The sequence below is a fragment of the Ovis aries genome, chromosome 8, assembly GCF_016772045.2.
Source record: "Ovis aries strain OAR_USU_Benz2616 breed Rambouillet chromosome 8, ARS-UI_Ramb_v3.0, whole genome shotgun sequence".
Taxonomy (NCBI): domain Eukaryota; kingdom Metazoa; phylum Chordata; class Mammalia; order Artiodactyla; family Bovidae; genus Ovis; species Ovis aries.
The window spans coordinates 73,736,086-73,757,248 of record NC_056061.1 but is presented as its reverse complement, the minus strand read 5'-3'; the positions used below and the strand labels follow the sequence as shown (position 1 = coordinate 73,757,248).

General features: G+C 37.0%; 1 protein-coding gene across 2 annotated transcripts in view; it reads right to left on the bottom strand.

The window, feature by feature from the left end:
• Positions 1–4,838: 4,838 nt before the first annotated feature.
• The window catches only part of TAB2 (TGF-beta activated kinase 1 (MAP3K7) binding protein 2), an 86,284-nt gene continuing 69,959 nt past the window's right edge, over positions 4,839–21,163 (bottom strand). For both annotated transcript variants that reach the window (XM_015097463.3, XM_042253587.1), the window contains 4 exons: positions 11,975–12,135; positions 11,669–11,762; positions 10,271–10,351; positions 4,839–6,886 (listed from right to left, as the gene is read on the bottom strand). In XM_015097463.3, the coding sequence (XP_014952949.1) occupies positions 6,744–6,886; positions 10,271–10,351; positions 11,669–11,762; positions 11,975–12,135 (479 nt within the window). In that variant the 3' untranslated portion in view covers positions 4,839–6,743. The remainder of the gene's footprint in view (positions 6,887–10,270; positions 10,352–11,668; positions 11,763–11,974; positions 12,136–21,163) is intronic.

The window sequence follows — 21,163 nt, the reverse complement described above, 5'->3', positions numbered from 1 at the left end:
AGGGGATGACAGAGGATGAGATAGCTGGATGGCATCACTGACTTGATGGACGTGAGTTTGAGTGAACTCAAGAGATGGTGATGGACAGGGATGCCTGGCGTGCTGTGATTCATGGGGTCGCAAAGAGTCAGACATGACTGAGCCACTGAACTGAACTGAACTGAATGGAGAAACAGACATAGAGAATAGACTTGTGGACATAGGGAGAGGGGAAGAGAGGGTGAGATGTATGGAGAGTAACATGGAAACTTACATTACCGTATGTAAAATAGATAGCCAATGGGAATATGCTGTATGGCTCAGGAAACTCAAACAGGGGCTCTGTATCAATCTAGAGGGGTAGGATGGGGTGGGAGATGGGAGAAAGGTTCAAAAGGGAGTGGATATATGTATACCTATGGCTGCTTCATGTTTGAGGTTTGACAGAAAACAACAAAATTCTGTAAAGCAATTATCCTTCAATAAAAAAATAAATTAAAAAATCAGAAAACAAACAAAAACTCAAAATGGTAGTAATTTTGACTTCAAGTTGATTCACGTCATAAAATGTATACATTTCGTGGCATCCATCGCACAGGTAGTGTCTTGGTTATACACACCCTCGTCACAGATACACTCCTAGTCCCTGCTCTCTGCTATTGTTCCTTTAGTTAAAAGTCTGCCTTTCCATTCCCCTCTTGGGAAAGGGGAAGCGAGTTATCACACATTTCACATTCAACTTTTGTCTTTTCTATACCAATTTTCCGAGAAAAATATTCTCCCATGTTCCTCTCTGCTTCAATAGTTAGTTCAAAAAAAATTGATCCTTGTTATGTTTAAGAATAAGTCATGCAAACATCTTTATCTAAGAAAAGACAAAATTAAAGCTCTAAAGTGAAATCAGAGGTAACAGAATCAGGAGACTCAATTTCAAATGCCAAATTTCTGAAGGTTCCAGAATATCCAGAGGTCTCGACTTCTCCATCATCTTCCAGAAATGCATGTTGAGAGTTGAAGCGTTCTCACTTAACTTGGTCCTCAAGGATCATTATCACCATCAATTACTGACTCCTTATGCACAGCGGCATTGACTGTGTGGACCCAAAGTGGGTATGTCACAATACCTACTGTCAGTATGTAAATGGAGAGGTCACAGCAGCAATGAACGCCACGTGGGCAGAAAATTATCCAAGGGTTGCAAGAAGGTGTAGTTTGGAAAGTCCTCCTAGTCTTGTCCTGCTTGAAGTAAGACTGGGGAAATGGGATGGACGAAAGTACATGGTGGGGTGGGGAGAAGTGCAAGATCTACTACAGTGAGTGGTTAGGCCGGCTGAGTTGTAAAGTGTATTCTATTGGAAAGTAAAGGCATCCTGATCAGACTACAGAATCTTAGCAATGGAGAAAGAGTTGACATTTCTGAAGAGAACATGGATAGGACGTCTTCTCTTTATTCTAGCTGCAGTGTGCACGCTAAGAGGAAGCTGGACGTGGAACCACTTAGATCAGTGTGAAAGGCGCGAGCCTGCCAGGAACTAGTTGGTGGTTCTCAGGTGGGAATGTTGTTTCCTTTTTTAAAATCTCTGGAAAACATTTCCCCAATGAAGATACTGCAGTACTTATTCAGTGTGCTATGAGGATCAACAAACATTTTTGGAATGTGGATCAGAAAGTTGTGATGGTTCTATTATTTAAGTCATCTCTTGGTATCCTCCTGACCCCATACCAAAATCTGTGGATGTTCAAGCCCCTTATATAAAAAGGCATAGTATTTAGTATGTCTGAAGTCATCTCTGATTCTTACAGTACCTCATACAATGTAAATAGTTGCTGATACACAATAAATTCAAGTTCTGATTTCTGCAACTTTTTTCCTGAGTATTTTTGATCTATAGTTGCTTAAATCTGAAGATGTAGAACCTGTAGGTATGGAGTGCTGAGTGCAGTTGCGATCGAAGGAAGGATGTATTCCAACCCTCAGGAAAGGGGTTGAGGGAAAGGGGTAAAGAAGGGGATCTGTAAAGAGTAGCTAGAATGAAGAGGACTTTGGGTCAATTTTAGGGTTAAAACAAATATGCAGATGTGCAAACACTGGACTAAGTCCTTTGAAGAAAGTATTTATTTTCCTGGAGAAATAATTTGTTATTCTCCATCATAAAAAGTACATTCTTGAGAGAGCTGGACATGTATAAACAGACTTGATCTTCAGGTCAGCCTTGAAACCTTTGCAAAGCAATAAATCTTTTGACATCAAAAGAGGGATAGAATTTCAATCACAGTGACTGAAATACCAAACTCTGAAAGACTGAGATGTTCTGAGGCCAATTCAAAGAAAGAAATGTCAAATTACCATTTTGTTCGTTAATAAATACTGTTGAGAAAAATGTTTCAAAACCCATTCATACAGAAACATAACCCACAGCTTTAGGATAATGTGGTTCCTAGCGAGAGAACAGGTTGGCTCTGATGGACTCACATTAAGCCCCTCAACACCCCTGTGAGGAGCATTTTAACATTAATATAATCTTCCTTTAACAAGGTAAGGAGTGAAAAGCAAGTGACTATCCCAGGATCACAGAGTAAATCCAGGGAGATGCCCAATTGGATTGCAGCTGTCCCAACTCTTTTAAGACTTGAGGGGGTCTAGCTGTGGAACAAAGTGGCAGTATTATGAAAGCAATTGCTTTCCCTTCTTAAACAACTAAGTAAATAAATGAACTATTATACTGTTAACATAGCAACTCTAGTTTTGAATCTATAACATGGAAAAAACTTAATAGTTGCGAAGACATGCATAACCAAGCATTTTTAATGATTAACTACACTCCCTGGGGAAAAAAAGACAGGAACAAAAAAAAACACCGAACAGCCTAGTACATGTTGAGGGGGGAAAATCCAATTTAACAAATACAAAGCTACAAAACTGTGCTTTCTTTAGAGGAAGTCTTTTCTCTCATTTGCCTATATTTTCAGATGGCAACAACGAAAATGAAATCGCAACCCTGAATCACTTAATCTTCAAGTAAATGGATATAATTATAGCTTCTAAAAACTAGAGCCACAAAAAACATGCTCACTTGTCATGGAGAAATTAAGTATTTTGTAATATTATCTGTAAAACTATACTAATACCTAGCAAGCATACATTAAATCTGGAATGGCCTTTGGTGCCACTGCAGACATTATTTTCTAAGGCAGCATGGCCATCTTCAATAACTCACAGGTTATTTTATCTTTTACCATTTATTTCTTAAACTATCATTGTTCACTGTAATTGCCTATCAACATTAAATTGGGATACAGGAAACTGATGAAACATCAGTTAACTTTGCTATTTATACATGCTTTGATTAAACTACAAATTTAAAGCTAAGAGCTAATAGTTTGGGATATCATAGATATGATTTTCTGCACAATTCTCTAGTATAAAGTCAATTAACATTATGTTGTAGCTTGATCCTTCTTGATCATTTTTTAAAAATGGCAAATTTAAAAGAAAAATAAATTTTCGTATTTTTTCTACAAAAATTCTCAATACAATATGCATCTTCTTTGTATAATGTACTAGCTATGACAGTAGATACTGGCCAATATTTTGTTAAAAATAAAAGCTTTCCTGAGAGGGCCAGTTTACATGAGCCGCTAACTGCCCACCTCCCTTTTAAAAATAAAGAATGTTAGCACCCAGGTATGATCAGCAATGAGAAGTGAAGTCCATTTTTCCATCTGAGGCTCATAGGACCTGTAATTCTTTTTCACTGCTCATGTTCCCTGGCAAAGAATATGTATGTCCGACTAGGTTTAAAAGAGAAGGCAATGGCACCCCATGGCTTCCCCTGGAGAAGGGAATGGCTACCCACTCTGGTATTCTTGCCTGGAGAATCCCATGGATGCAGGAGCCTGGTAGGCTGTGGTCCATGGGGTCGCGAAGTCTGACACGACTGAGCGACTTCGCTTTCACTTTTCACTTTCATGCATTGGAGAAGAAAATGGCAAGCCACTCCAGTGTTCTTGCCTGGAGAATCCCAGGGACGGGGAAGCCTAGTGGGCTGCCGTCTATGGGGTCGCACAGTCGGACATGACTGAAGCGACTTAGCAGCAGCAGCAGCAGCAGGTTTAAAAGACCAACAATGGCAGACAAGTTAGTTGCTCAGTCCTGTGCAACTCCTTCGAGACCCCCATGGACTGTAGCCTGCCAGGTTCCTCTGTCCATGGGATTCTCCAGGCAAGAATACCGGAGTGGGTAGCCATTCCCTTCTCCAGGGGATCTTCCTGACCCAGGGATCGAACCCTGGGCCTAATGCATTGCAGGTAAATTCTTTGCCATCTGAGCCACCAGGGAAGCCATGGTAGGGCTTTGAGTTATGTCATAATGAGATTAGCAAGCGCTACCTGGCTCTTTTTCAAGCTCAGAAAAACTGAGCCATAAGTTTTTGAAAATTCTTAAAGGTTCTCTTCCAGAGAAGTAGTGCCATCTTCAGCACATACACATAGTGTGAAAGAGCAAATATGAACTAAACGACTTACTCAGGCTAAACAGCCCAAGAAATCACATTTCAACAATGGGGTAAACTTAAAATACAAAACTCCAAGGGAAACAAAAGAATAAAGCTATAATAAACTTTGAAAAGAGGAATATTCATTTCTCTGGCTTAGCTGAAACATGGTTGCTTTCATTAGCTAAAAAGAAGCCTGGGGAAATCGATACGAATAATCCGAGAACTGCCACAGAATGCCATGATGTCAGGAGGAGACTCTGGAGGTTGAGTTTCCTCTGATTTCTATTAACTATCAAATGTTCTGCTGGGGCATAATTTACCTCCTGTCCCATAAAACTTTAAGAACAAGTCACAAAATCCATGTTAGAATATAAGTTTTTTAATTTTTATAAATAACTTATCTGTTACAAAGATAGTTTACCCAGCTAAATCACAAAACCATCAACTCAAGATATCCAAATTACGTTTTATTAATAAAACAAGTAAAAACTGATTTATCAATCTTCACATAGAACTGCAGATGAAGCTGAAAAACAAGGCCTATTTTAAAACAAAATGCATCAAATGTAAAGGCTTTGGGTTTCTCATCTAATTAACTAGGATTGTCATAGTTCTTCTCATATACAAGATGCAAAGCCTGGAAGTTAAGGCTCTGACATTCATATAGAATCACCTGTAATAATCTTGCTTATTTAAAAAATATTCATTTGCAAACATTTACAGTGGGTGCCAGTCTACATTATCTCCTATCTTTTGCTACATTTCAGCACTTCCCTTAACCCCATTCTAAGCACTGATATATAATTTCATAATTGTTTTTTTAAATGCATATTGTAATTTTTTCCTTGATTTCATTTCGTTATATACATTCCTGATCATCTGAATATTTATTTTCCTTATAAAAATATATCATCAAAATAAAGAGATGCTTGAGGTTGCTTCAGTGTTCAAGTTTGCTTGTTTTTCTTTTTTCCAGCTTTTCTTCAGTTGTCCTAAATGCGACTAGCCTTGTTTCATAAATATACACGATACTGCCACCAAGTCAGGTTTAGAAACGGACTGCCCCAACAGTAAAGCGTTTAAATTTCTCTCCAAAAAAAGGGCTGTAGGTACTGCTGCTCGTTTGGAAACTGTACTTTCCCAATAGTAATCTCTTGTGGAAGTTCTGTGGGACACAAGGCAGATAAAGCAAGCTTAACCTTGTTGCTGTCAGTGGGTTAAAAATACCTTTTGTTTTAAGCTTCCCTGTGGAAGATAAAACACCATGTTGTGTTACCCACCACTAAAGTCAGTACATAGTGTGACCTACAGACAGAAGTCTTGTAATATTTTCTTCAGTTCACTGTGCAGCATCTGTATACGTCTTCACAGAACATCGGTACTCATGAGGGCAAAGCACAGAATAAGTAGAGGAAAGTTATTTTGTGCATAGTTTCATTTCATTAATGCTTTTTTATTTTGAAGGCAATGCTTCTCTCATGTAAGGCTTAAAAAGGGACATGATAGTACTTAATCACTAAAAGGAAAAAAGAAAATTAGTTAACAAAAGACTATTACACTATACATATAGAAATATAAGAAAATAATAAGGAAGAAAAGAAATCACTTAAAGCAAACTCGAGAGCTCTGTACAGTAGGAAAAGCTTTGGGGTATTTCACTCCAGGTTTGTACAGACAATGCTGCTGCTCTCCTTTCATCTTTAGAGCCTAGATGCTGGCGCTTCACAGAGTGGAGACGTTTTCAGGGAAGACAAAGACAAGGCCAAGAGTACCACAGATTTGTGAAGTTCTTCCCCTTTCCACTGGCACTATACAGCAGCAAACAGTTTTTAAATAGTTAAACCTCGTTGCTTTTCTTCATGTTTGTAGTGTTTCACCGAAAGCTTAAAAAAAAAAAAGGCCATCATTCTATTCCTTCCTCCTGTCAAAATTCAGTAGTGACATGAGGGAAAAAAGTCCTGGGAACACCTAGGCATTAATATGTTGAGAATTACCCATGACGGGCTACTGGTAACACTGCACATGGCTAGGCAGTGGGCAACCAAGTCTTCTAGCAGATTACCTTTCATGTGACGAATTTCAACTGCCCATGACATTAGACTGAGGTATTATTAGCTCTGTGGGTTGATAGTTAACATTAGCACACCACCATCTTGTCACACCTTCAATTTTACAAAATCCTATGTAGCAGTGAAACTTTTCCCCTGATGACAGACTGGTTTCTTGAATTTCAGATGTGGATTTAGAGAAGATATAGGGCCTCCTGGCTCAGAAATGCCTCGGCATCTCACACTGTTCGCAACGGATTAAGGCTGGATGGTTCAAAAAAGTACAGGCAGTACAATTCCACTGAGCCCCCTCATCATCTTCTGCGTCTTGAGTCTTTGGTGTTTTGATGGTGGACCTTTGATCTGCAAGGAAGCAAAATAATTATTTTAGAAGCAAATTCACAGTCATAAATTACTGGCAACTATAAGCACTATTGGGCTTTCCTCATAGCGCAGTCTGTTAAACACTAGCATCACACAGCATGAAACAGCCTGTTAATCAAATGAAGCATCTAGCTGAAACCGACCCACATGCCTGATCCTCACAACCTGTATCTATCAGGCTGGCACCTCTCTGCTGGGGAACAGCAACATGGATGTGACTTAATCACCTCAATATCTCCTCAAATGGGAAAAGAGCATCATTTCCCCCGACTTACAGCAGGAGAAAGGAGAAATCAACTCATATGGTCTCTAGTAGCCAAGATGACCACAATGTCACCTAAGAATGTGGCAAGGTATCCATCTGCAATGCAGTACTGCTAGTGCATCTGTGTCTCATTCAAGCTTGAGTTTCATTTCCCACTGATGTAGTAGTTATATTTCTGATTTCTATCATGAATTGATGTGTTTATTAAATGTTCTCCATCTGCTAAAAATCTAAAACTGAACAATATGTACTTATCTCTAAAATCTTATTTACCTAAATGTCAACAACAGACTTGGAGAAACACATTAGTATAAAATTTTATCAGACTTTATTTCTCATGTTATTTGAAAACGTATTTATTATGGAACACTAGAAAGACTACCAGATCCAGAGTCATGAGACTGGAGTTCTATTCATGGTTCTGCTATTAACTCCTAATTTCTTTGCTCTGTGATCTTAGATAATCATGTTTCCTCTACATCTAGTCTTTCTTTCTTATACAATAGTCACTGCAGTTTTATAAGGTCAATGTTCTAAATGTTTGAATGTACAGAGGTGTCTTAAATATAAGAAATATATTCCTCCATGGTTGTGTCAAAGATGAAATTACATTTATAAAACTACTTTTATGGGGGAGGGAGGTATCTTTGTAATTTAAAAGTAGGATTCCTATAAATTATTTTGGGGAGGTCTGAAGTAAAAAGAGCATGCATTATTGGATCTCTCCAGTCATGGTTTATGATTTGTAGTTTATAAATCATATTAAAAATGTATATTAATTTGCAAATTCTACCTATTCCACTGAGCTGGTAAGTAAATGATAGCTTTTCTATTTTAAAAGACAAACTATGATATATAGTGGATAAAAATATAGGAAGACAAGCTTCTGTAACAAACTCAAAATAATTAAGTGATGGCACTTTGTTTAGCAGCACTTTACTTAGTGTTTGGTCTTAAGGTTAACACTTTATTGCAAAATTCCCACTTTAGGCATGGGAACTTTTAGGCATCACCATGATTTTGGCACATGCATGAGCACCATGAAAGTTATTTATATAGTAAATTTTCTTTAAATTGAACAGCTTTAAAACAAATATCTAGGGAACTTTGCTGGTGGTCCAGTGGTTAAGACTCTGCACTCCCAATGCAGGGGGCCCAGGTTCACTCCCTGGTCAGGGAGCTAGATCCCACATGTCACAACTAAGACCCAGCACAGCCAAACCAATAAATACATATTAAAAAAATTATCTATTTAAGGTTTATCTAGGTAAAAATATTTTAAAAATCAAGAGTCTGACAATACAAATTAGTATCCACCTAAAACTCAAAAATGAATAGGTTAAAAAAGTTTGACTTCTTACCATCTACAATTATTCCACATTCCATACTTAGGACACATTTTATAGAACAACTGTTTTAATCTGGGGATAATCCACTCTGCTTATTAGAATTTTGGTAAAACATTCCAATCTGGCACATTTTCAGTAAAACCTTGTCTATCCTTTTTGTTAACTACAAAGGTTTTTTTAGGAGGGGCCATTCAATCTGTATTAACACTTCATTCTATTACTAAGTGCCAGGATTATCTTCAATATTTCAATATCTAAGGTAATCAAATAGAGGACCTAATTTTTTTTTAAGTGAAAAAATCTCCAATGGTTTTCTTCCAACTGCACAAAATCTTCTGGTCCTTCTAATTATGACTTTTATTATTAGTGGTATTGGGAAACTAAGTAACCACCAGAATCGAGAAAAGAGGAAGTTATTTAGGGTGCACAGTACGAGATGACTTGTGATGGCCACACTTTATTTTAGCTGTTAAAAAATCCACATTGTAAAGCAGAACTGATTTTAAGAACTAAGTAAACCTCTCTAAGTGAAACTAGTAACTCCCTATTTTAGCTTTAAGGCAAAAATGACTAATTCTTTATTTCTCTAAAAATATCCAGTACACAAGCATTTATCTTTTGTGAAAAGCTTTTTAAGTATTTTTTTTTCCCTTACTTTTTATCATGGAAAATTTCAAATACACACAAAAGTAGTGAAAACAGTGAAAAAAACTCTCAGCCCTTATGCTGCTTCAACAACTGTCAAGACAAACCTTATTTCATCTATACCCCATCTCCCGCCTACCCATAACACATAAGTACTGAATTACCTGGAAACAAAATAGATCTTTTCATATGAGAATTTTTAGTTTTTGAAAGAGAATAAAAAGATTATATTGAGGCAACTCAGAGTCTAAAATATCCATTTTGCTTATTTTAAGGAGCTAGGCTCTGCTCACCACTGCTTTCCTTATTCCTTTATTCAATTAACATCCAATGTCTGAACACTTGCTTACTCACGTACTGTGTCAAATGCCCAATTTCACTTTTGCTCCTCTGTAATAAGACTTCATTACATTCCAGCTAACTATGTTTAAAAACATTCAAATTATTAAAAATATGAAGCTACAGCTAGGCCTAATTGAATCATAACTGAATAAAAACTAAGGAGAGGAGAGAAGAGGATGCTGAATGAGAATACGAAAATTCTTGGAACAAACCAAAGATTGTTCCCATGTCTACATATTTTTTAATGCCTGGAGTGAAAAACCCACACAAATGTTTCAACATTTCTTAGTTTGGTGTGTACATAATCTGTATCAATGACATAAAAATGATAGTAGGTAATAATTAAAAAAACCATTTATCTGAAATTCAGAGAATTTTGATTATAGAGAACTATGCATAAACTATATAGGACATAATACTTATGAAAAATAAACTTTCCTAAGGTATCTTTCTTAATGTTTGTCTAAAATTTCAAAGAATACAAGTTTTTATACCTGGTGATTTTTTTTTTTTTTTTTTGGCCAAGATTTGCTATTCTGGGAGTATACAATGAATCCTAAGGACATACATATTACTTTTAAAGGGCTAAGCACATTACATTTTTGAACCCTCCCAATTCCCAGCATGTTTTCCTAATGAATCCATCCAAGAATGCCAAAGTTGGAAGTACTTCTAGAGTGGAAGGCTGCTAAGAATAAAATTTTCTAAAATCTTGTTTTTCAAAACACAACAGTTTTCACACTTACTGGATACACCACTAACCTTTGGGTTTTGGTGGCACAGGGCCTACAAATCCAATATTGTCATAAAAGTTATGAATAGCACTGGGATTGAAATGTGGTCCTGAAATATATAAAAAGAAGCATATCAATGCTTATAGCTCAAAAAAATTAAAAAGATTTTTTAAAAGCAAATATTTTCTTTCTTAAAAAAAAATCACAGTTAAATAGAAAAAGTACTTTTCTTTTATTTCACACCTCTAATCTCCAATTACATGAAAGGATTTCAAAAACAGCTGAAATAGGTGTAATATATTGATAGTACCCATAACAGAAGTCCAACCTGTAAGCTGAGGAAGACGTTAGATTAATGCTAGTAAGACAGTGAAAGAATTAGAACAGATCCCTGTTGTATGTGACAAGTTAAGATAACTTAAAATTTGACAGTGTAAAATATAATTTTAACATAGTCTTAAGCAACTAAATAGCTTGTCCTCAAGTAAGTATAAAAACCTGAACTAATATAATGTGATGCTTCAGATTTTAAACAAAAGGAACAAGTTTAAAGATTACATTTTCTAGACTAGCACCAATTTTTTCTCTCCAAAGTTAAATTATGGCATTTTCTATGACTGTTTCAAGATAAACAGCTTACTTACTAAAAGAAAATAAAACAAATCATCTTCCAGTTTAATGGATTTTGGCACACACTGAGAAATGTGACTACGGGCTTATTTTTTGGCTTCTTCCCTTTCCTGTCTTTTCATTTTATATATTTCTATTATTTCCAAACTTTAGAATTAGGTTTAAGTTATAAACATTCTTTTTAGTTGTCTATGAACACTTTTTACTCACTCACGTACTGCGCCAAATGCCCCAATCTTTTTTTTTACTCTACAATAAGCAATTATTGCTAGTCAATAACAGTTCAAATATCATAAACTATCACTTTCCTAAAATACTGTATGTCGTATTTTAATTTTCTTCTCTATGTCATCAATTAAGTAAGTGCCATTAGAGTGGGGATGCCTTTTAATCATGTTCTTAAAAGCATAATTCTTCAAAGGTAGAAGGAAAAAAGGGAAACAGGAAAAAGGAATATGAGTATATATATTACAATCTTAATAAACACTGTAACAGATTATATTAATACAGAACAGCAATACTTTTGACAATATAGCCAGACATACTAATCACTGTCTTCCCTTATTGTATGACTAAAGGGGATTTGAAGGATATTAAACGTATCAAATTACTTCTCAACCAAATATACAGCTTTGGAGGGAGGAGTGGCAAGTAAGGGAAAATAAAAATCTAAGCAGCACTATACGGCTCCAAATCAAATCTGAAACAAGATTACAATTAAAAGTCTGTTTCCAGCCACAGGAAGAGCTGATAAATTAATACAAAGAATTTCAGCTGAATATACATTGAACTTTACCTCGGGCTTGAAAAAGATCAATTTCTTTGGTTAAGCAGTCAATGTCAATCTGGAGCTGTCTATTACAACTTCTCAACTGCTGCATTTCTTCGAGCTGAAAAATAATTCCAGGTGAGGATCTACATCGAACTCTTGTGTTATTAGTTAAGAAGGAGTCAAGGTTTGCAGGGGGAAGTAAGGACAGAAAAACAAGTATGAATTAAGAGCATTTCTAGAAAAGTAGGTCAAGCTTTTATACTGATGATAGGTTACCTATTCTCATGTTCAAGCACAGCAGTTACAACAGTTACAGAAAGAAAGACTTACTGAAGGTATTTGGGATATGGAATTTGATCTTTTCAGACGCCTTCGAGTTAGATTATTTTCCATTTCATTGACCTCAGATTTTAGTTTATCCAGCTTTTTCTTTTGAATCTCAAGTTCTCTTTGAAGCCGTTCCATTCTGGCCTTCTGGTGTACCAAAAGAGCTGCAATACATATTAGTATATATGAAGATCCACCCAGTTTAGTCAATTAACCTTTAAACAACCTTGGGAAAACAAAACAGATAACTATTTCTGTGACAAAAAGGAGGCTGCGGAGAATCTCAAAGATAACACTAAAACAAAGTATTGTGTGTTAAATATTTAAAGTTTCAACATTTTTAACTTTAGAGAATTATTTTATTTTTAACTTGAGAATCATTTAAGCATATAAACAACTTAATGGGAATGTGGGTTAGGTTAAATCCATTTTGACGCATGCAATAAATAAAAGTGATTGATTTCGATCCACATGAATGTTAACATTAAACTGCTCAAACTGCAAATCAAAAACAAAACCATTCAGATAAACCAAATACATTTTCTTATATTCCAATTATATTTAGTGAAAACATTTTACTAAGATTTTTTTAAAAAGAAAATAAGCAATCAACCTTGTCACATGAATGATGAACAGCTCGGGAAACCTTAGTAAACCATAAAAATCGGTATACATGATTTTGCCACTTCTGGACAAAATGAGTTTGACTTTTTAGGCTATTGTGCTGGTGGTGAAGATAACCAAATTTACTATTAAATGGAAGCTTGGGGTGACTCTACCACAAGAAAACAAGCTGATTTGAGAAGGTATAATAAATAAATTCTAAAAATGAAAAATAGCAATTAAAATAAAAAAGTCAAGTCGATTAAACAGATTAATGCTATTTAGTCACCATCAATCAGACTAAAATTTCCAAGAAGCTAAAAAAGGAAAAGGCTATATATATTCAGGCCATTTAGTCCAGCAGTGTATTACAGAATCTGAATTAGGGTGTGGGGTGTGGGGAAGCTAGTTAGGCTCAAGTGCTTTAAAATTAATTTTTCCCAGGAAAAAGATAATTTTTCCCAACAAAAAAAGATAATTTTTCCCAACAAAAATTTGACACTAATACAATCCACAGGTATCTCCCTCTGTAATTCTCCTTTCTTATTTATTGGAAGAAAAGAGTATTAGGGGAATATATCTCAAGTTTTAAAAATCATGACTAATTCTTGGTATCTTCTCTCTCATTTTAATATATAGTCTAAAAACGCAGGGAGGTGTTTTGGAGGTACACATGTTCCTGATAGAAAACTCACTGTGTCTTTGTATATCCATAACCACCCCAGGCTTGTTTTGTCAGACTTTTATTAATTTGGTTTATTTTACTTGAATTGCAAAGTTTTATGCCTCTATTTCCAAAACATAAGAATTGTGCATTAGGGTTTATTTTATTCTCTTAAAAGAAGATGCTGAGTGGACTGTTAATTTCTGAGTGGGACAGTAAGAGGAGAAAGACAGAGGCATGAAGTGAGAATGAAGGGCAAGGCAAAGGAAAACTAGAAGAACATAACATACTTTCATTTCTAAACTCTGATGATCTACCAATGAGTCTCAAATGCCATTAGTAGGACATTTGTTCAAATTAATGATTATTTAAAGGCAGTATTTCCTAAAAATTAACGGAGATCATCTCCCTAAAAGCTTTTTCCTAAATATGCAAAACAAAAAAAACTTTAAAAAACGCATTTATTTAGTGGTTCTAACGACTAAGTGATAATTTATATTTGTATTGAGTCAGAAAATAAGACATACATTTGTGATATTATTCAATATTACATGAGGAGAAGGGATAAGAACAGATTTTCTGAGAAACTGATTTATACGGTGAGGGCAGAGACAGAACCTCTGAGTGAGGAATTACTGTTAACAATTAGCTCTAGGCTGGTGATTTCCTTGAAGTAACTGGCAGAAGCAAATGCAAACTGCTCTGGCAACTTACTTCCAGTATGGAGGGACACCTACTATGGAATCCAAAATGCAAAAATCCTCAATGAAGAGAAGTGCTCAGCAGAAAAGTATGTCCAAACAAGAAAACCATCTACCATGAGAATCAACAGCCCGAGAGGAGCCCCCTAAAACTTGGTTATATAACAATTTGAAAGAAGCTATGGAAATATCTGTTTAAGATGATTATAATGATTATAGAAGAATATAACAAATAAGATACCATGAATAAGTTTTGGAGAAGTGCCATAAACAACCTCTAGAAATGGAAAACAGCCATTGAAACGGTCAACCAAATACATTTAACTGTAGATTACACATAGTCAAAGACATAAGCTGGAGGATTTTATAAGCCATGGACTACTCCTAAAGAAAGAACTACTTAAGATGTTTTTTTGATACGGAGGACATTAATACAACAGGAAGGAATAAGATAATGAATGTAAAAAAAGTTCTAACTCTGAAACAAAGGAAAAAGACCATGGCAGTGGGTGGGGAGGCAAAGACTGTTTAAAGAAGAGGAAAACTAAAATATTAGAGAAGAACAAGAAACTGGAAATACGAAAATTAGATGAAAAGCATTCTAAGGCTTTAAAAGTGTTTATAAAGAATATTCTCAGTTTAGTTTAGTCGCTCAGTCGTGTCTGACTCTTTGCGACTCCATGGACTGCAGCATGCCAGGCTTCCTTGTCCATCACCAACTCCCGCAGCTTGCTCAAACTCATGTCCATCGAGTTAGTGATGCCATCCAGCCATCTCATCCTCTGTCATCCCCTTCTCTTCCTGCCCTCAATCTTTCCCAGTATCAGGGTCTTTTCCAATGAGTCAGTTCTTCACGTCAGGTGGCCAAAGTATTGGAGTTTCAGCTTCAGCATCAGTTCTTCCAATGAGCACCCAGGACTGGTCTCCTTTAGGAGGGACTGGTTGTATCTCCTTGCAGTCCAAGGGACTCTCAAGAGTCTTCTCCAACACCACAGTTCAAAAGCATCAATTCTTTGGCACTCGGCTTTCATTATACTCTCACATCCATATATGACTACTGGAAAAACCCCATGGAGAACCCCATGAACAGTATTAAAAGAATATTCTCAAATGTTGCTAAACCAAATATACATGTTCATATCTAGGGATAAAGATGAAGAGTATACGAGAAAGCTAAATATAGTTTCTAAAAGAACAAAAGGATAAAATTTGATTAAACTTAGATAGCAGGAAAGAAGGAAAGAACTAGGACACAAATAATTCCAAATATATCAGTAATCATAATAACTGTAATCTAATTAAATTAATCTGTTTATATACAAAAGATCTACAGCTGCATTGCTGTTTTCAAAAAACACTTAAAATGTAATTTGCTAATCCATTCTTTTAATATATTGAGAACCTATAATATGTCAGGATTGTTGTAGCCACTCAGGTAATCAACGAACAAGACAGGTAAAAATCCCTACCCTGCTGGAGCTTGGAGATACGGGTGTGTGTGTCCCAAGAACAAAGCTCCAAAAAAGGGGTCAGCAAACTATGGCTCAAGGGCCCAATCTGGCCATTGCCTGTTTTGTGAACAAAGTTTTACTAGAATATAGCCACACTCACTTGTTTACCTATTGTCTATGTCTGTTTTTGTTACAACTGAAACCACGTGGCTTGTAAAATTCCACATAATTTAGTATTTGGCTGTTTATCAGATCATGTGGAGACTGAATAAATGGGGACCCATCACACCACAGAAAGGTTGAAAATAAAAGGACTAAAGTAAAGGAATACTTTGTACTCTAGGCAGCACTCTAAGAGATACAAAGTAAGAGCAGCCAACTGCTAGAGATATTTGAAGACTGTAAGAACTAAAAAGGCAACAACAAAACCCAGACCTAGCTCCACTCCTGCCTAAACTGACTTAACCCTTCACACGATATCCTGACAGAAAAAAGGTATTCTAGTTTCTGGATGTAAAGGTCTCATATGTAAAAAAAACAGAAGAGACTAATTTTTGGCATTCAATAATAATAAAAGAAAAAAGTAATGACACACAGAAAAGTGAGAGGAAAATTCAACGAATTACCAAGAGAGAAAGCAGTCACGGGAACCATATTCAAATATGACCCAGATGCTGGAAGGAGCAGGCAGGAAATTGAAAAGTAACTATGACTGAAGCTTCCTAGGTGGTGCAGTGGTAAAGAATCTGTCTGCTAACAGGAGACGCCAGAGACTCGGGTTTGATTCCTGGGTCAGGAAGATCTCCTGGAGAAGGAACTGGCAACCCACTCCAGTATCCCTGCCTGGGGAAAATCCCATGGACAGAGGAGCCTGGCAGGTCCCAAAGAACTGGACACGACTGAGCCACAGAACATGCACACAGCATGCTGAAGCAGTTAGGTGAAAAGATGAACAGGCAGGAGCTGATGGACAGCCTGAGAGGAGAGATGGAAATTATTAAGGAAGAGTCAAATATTGGAAATAAAATATGGTATCAGAGATAAATAAATCTTTCAACATGCTTACCAGCACGCTGGATACAGAAGAGCCAGTGAACCTGAAGACAGAGATTACTTCAATCAAACCCGAAGAAAAAGAGGGAAGAAGAACAAAGCATCCAAGAAGTGACAGGCAATATGAGTGCATAATATACATGTAATTGGTGAAAGAAATGCAAAAACAGCAAGACGTATTTGAGGATAATGGCTAAATGGTTTCCAAAATCAATGAAAGACAGTAAGTCACAGATCCAAGAAGCCCAGGGATCTCCAAGTAACATCGAAACAAAACAAAACCTAGACATATAATAAGACTGCTGAAAAACCAAAGATACAGAGGAAATCTTGAAGGCTGATAGAGATACTTTAAAATTGATATACCAGGCAAATATAAAACTGAAATAAAGCCAGTGTAATAATATTCATTTCAGGAAAAAAGCTGAGCGAGAAAAGGTCAATATTCAGTTAAGTTGCTCAGTTGTGTCCGACTCTTTGCAACCTCATGGACTGCAGCATGCCAGGCCTCCCTGTCTATCACCAACTCCCGGAGTTTACTCAAACTCATGTCCATTGAGTTGGTGATGCCATCCAACCATCTCATCCTCTGTCGTCCCCTTCAACTTCAATCTTTCCCAGCATCAGGGTCTTTTCAAATGAGTCAGTTCTTCGCATCAGGGGGCCAAAGTACTGGAGTTTCCACTTCAGCATCAGTCCTTCCAATGAATATTCAGGACTGATTTCCTTTAGGATGGACTGGTTGGATTTCTTTGTAGTCCAAGGGACTCTCAAAAGTCTTCTCCAACACCACAGTTCAAAAGCATGAATTCTTCGGCGCTCAGCTTTCTTTACAGTCCAACTCTCACATCCATACATGACTACTGGAAAAGCCACAGCTTTGACTAGACAGACCTTTGTTGGCAAAGTAATGTCTCTGCTTTTTAATATGCTGTCTAGGTTGGTCATAACCATTCTTCCAAAGAGCAAGCGTCTTTTAATTTCATGGCTGCAGCCACCGTCTGCAGTGATTTTGGAGCCCCCCAAAATAAAGTCTGTCACTGTTTCCACTGTTTCTCCATCTACTTGCCATGAAGTGATGGGATCGGATGCCATTATCTTCGTTTTCTGAATGTTGAGCTTTAAGCCAACTTTTTCACTCTCCTCTTTCACTTTCATCAAGAGGCTCTTTAGTTCTTTGCTTTCTGCCCTAAGTGTGGTGTTATCTGTGTATCTGAGGTTACTGATATTTCTTCCAGCAGTCTTGATTCCAGCTATGTTTCACCCAGTCCAGCATTTCTCATGATGTACTCTGCATATAAGTTAAATAAGCAGCGTGACAATATACAGCCTTGACAGACTCCTTTTCCTATCTGGAACCACTCTGTTGCTCCATGTCCAGTTCTAACTACTTCTTCTTGACCTGCATACAGATGTCTCAGGAGGGAGGTCAGGTGGTCTGGTATTCCCATCTCTTTCAGAATTTTCCACAGTTTATTGTGATCCACACAAAGGCTTTAGCATAGTCAATAAAGCAAAAGCAGATGTTTTTCTGGAACTCTCTTGTTTTTTCTATGATCCAGTGGATGTTGGCAATTTGATCTCTGGTTCCTCTGCCTTTTCTAAATCCAGCTTGAACATCTGGAAGTTCACGGTTCATATACTGTTGAAGCCTGGCTTGGAGAATTTTGAGCATTACTTCGCTAGCATGTGAGATGAGTGCAACTGTACTGTAGGGTGAACATTCTTTGGCATTGGCTTTCTTTGGGATTAGAAGGTCAATATTAGTAGAAGATAAAAAACTGATTAAGAAAAAGATATAGTAAGAGAGATGAAGGAGTCACAGTTACTGAAGGTATTATTATGGGGATGTTTTAAAGTTACAGAGTAAATACTTCAGAATGTTTCTTAAACAAAAAAAATACTACATCTTTGGGAATTCACAAAGAAAGGAGTTTTTGCAACGGCTGAAGATATGGCTTACCTTTGAGAATAAAGGTGAGATATCACCTATGACAGGCTGAAACCCTAAAGTAAATCCACTGTCTTAGAACTTATCTAAGAGATATTTCTTTTCAGTGAAAACAAAGTCGTGGAGCAGAGTTATGACTATATTAGAAATAACAATCTGGAGACTATTCAGGGTCTTTTAAGTATGTCTGTTAATTACAAACAAACTAAAAAATGCTCTGGAAATAGTATGAGAGAGACATGATCTCAATTTCTCTAGTAGGTGCCTGGATTTTTATGTGTCTAGTTCACTTTTCAATTGTGGCTTGGGAGTTTTAGATAGGAGTCTGAGAAAGATGAATTACAAAGTAGTGTCAAGGTGAATTTCTAAAAATCACTGAAAATTCATCTAAACTAAACTTTTTCTCCAGTTGTGGTTCTGTCTACAATTTTAATCTTCACTGTACAAAATATTACACAATACATATTCATTAAGAAACATTATTAAGAATATTCATAATAAAGAAGAATGATTATAACGCTTACTTATAAAGATACTTTGGCTTTGATCAGTCTCTCCTAAATGAAGGAGTTGGGTATTGATTGTTTGGGGAGAAAGAAATATGACAATTATACTTCCAGCATCCAAAAGAAGCAGACAGCTTGGAAACAGTCAGAAAGGGGTGACAAAATGACGGCTGTAGTTGTGGACTAAGACTAGAACATTTCACCTCTGTTACAGGAAAAGACTGTGAATAGGAATCTGAGGAAATCCCTTAGACTGGCTTTTTGGGTTTTTTCCCCTTTGTTTTTGCATACAACGAAACTGCTATAAACAAAATAATATCAACCACACCTACAGATGAATGAGCTTCATGCACAATGTAGTGATATGTACTTGTAAAGACGGAGGGGTGATCTGTTAAACAGACTCCAGTGCATAAGCTAAGGAAAAAATACTCTCCATTCCTGTCAATTATTTACATTTAGACTAATATGGACTTTAAAATTCAAATACAAAGAATCAATTATATTAGAGAGGATTTCCAGTTAAAGGTGACTGAAAGGAAAGTGAAAATGAAACTCGTTCAGTTGTGTCTGACTCTTCGTGACCCCATGGACTATACAGTCCATGACCTTCTCCAGGCCAGAATACCAGTAGACCTTCCCTTCTCCAGGAGATCTCCCCAACCCAGGGATCAAACCCAGGTCTTCCACATTGCAGGTGGATTCTTCACCAGCTGAGCCACAATCTTCTGCCTTTTGAAACCTCATGAAAATAACAGAGGAATAAAATGGATAGAATCCAACAAAGGTAAACAATAGGAAGAAGGCAATTAGTGGCAAGAGATTTCAACAAGTTCCTGGAAGACTGAAAGCAAATGAAATGGAATAGACTAATGGAGGGCGGAGAAAGCTACAGTCTCATAGACAAGGAGGGTACTGCAAAGAGGCAGCTAATTGGCCATGCAGAAACCTAAAAGAGGCTCCTGGAGAATGCAAGTAAATAACAGAAGGCAGAAGTGAGGGATGGACCAGAAAAGGGGGCTTAATTACAAGTCTCTGAATAGAACAGTCAACCTCTCCCCATCCCATGGAATCTTAAGCACAGCATGCTTAAGCATAAGGAACCTAAAGACCTAAAGACTTTTCCGGTTGCTCACACTACAGAAAGGTGGCTCTTTGATATGCTAATTCTACCAAAGAAATAAGGGATATACTTCAGTTCAGTTCAGTCGCTCAGTCATGTCCGACTCTTTGCGACCCCATGAACTGCAGCACGCCAGGCCTCCCTGTCCATCACTAACTCCCGGAGTTCACTCAGATTCACGTCTATCGGGTCAGTAATGCCATCCAGCCATCTCATCCTCTGTCGTCCCCTTTTCCTCCTGTCCCCAATCCCCCCCAGCATCAAAGTCTTTTCCAATGAATCAACTCTTCGCATGAGGTGGCCAAAATACTGGAGCTTCAGCTTTAGCATCATTCCTTCCAAAGAAATCCCAGGGCTGATCTCCTTCAGAATGGACTGGTTGCATCTCCTTGCAGTCCAAGGGACTCAAGAGTCTTCTCCAACACCACAGTTCAAAAGCATCAATTCTTCAGCGCTCAGTCTTCTTCACAGCCCAACTCTCACAAGCATACATGACTACTGGAAAAACCATAGCCTTGACTAGACGGACCTTAGTCAGCAAAGTAATGTCTCTGCTTTTGAATATGCTGTCTAGGTTGGTCGTAACTTTTCTTCCAAGGAGTAAGCATCTTTTAATTTCATGGCTGCAGTCACCATCTGCAGTGATTTTGGAATCCCCCAAAATAAAGTCTGACACTGTTTCCACTGTTTCCCATCTACTTTCCATGAAGTGATGGGACCGGATGCCATGATCTTCGTTTTCTGAATGTTGAGCTTTAAGCCAACTTTTTGACTCTCCTCTTTCACGTTCATCAAGAGGCTTTTTAGTTCATATAGTGATTTCTTTAGTTTTTCCAAATTTAACTATCTAGCCTACCCTTTTAAATAGACAAGAAAGGAGGAGGAATAACAGAGAAAAATATACTCAGTACTTTAAAAATCTTCTTTCAGTCTGTTAAGTTTTAATAAAGTTTTAAGCTTACAACTCCCTCTGGTGGTTGATAAAATAAACAAGTAGAATCTCTATAAACTAGTAGAATCTCTTTAGAGAGTGAGTCTCAAAATTAAAATTGGTAGCATATACTGAGGCAGTCATCTGTGTTCTTCATCAAATACTTCTGGCTCCCTGCTTTCCAGGTATATAGTAGAATTGCACCTCCT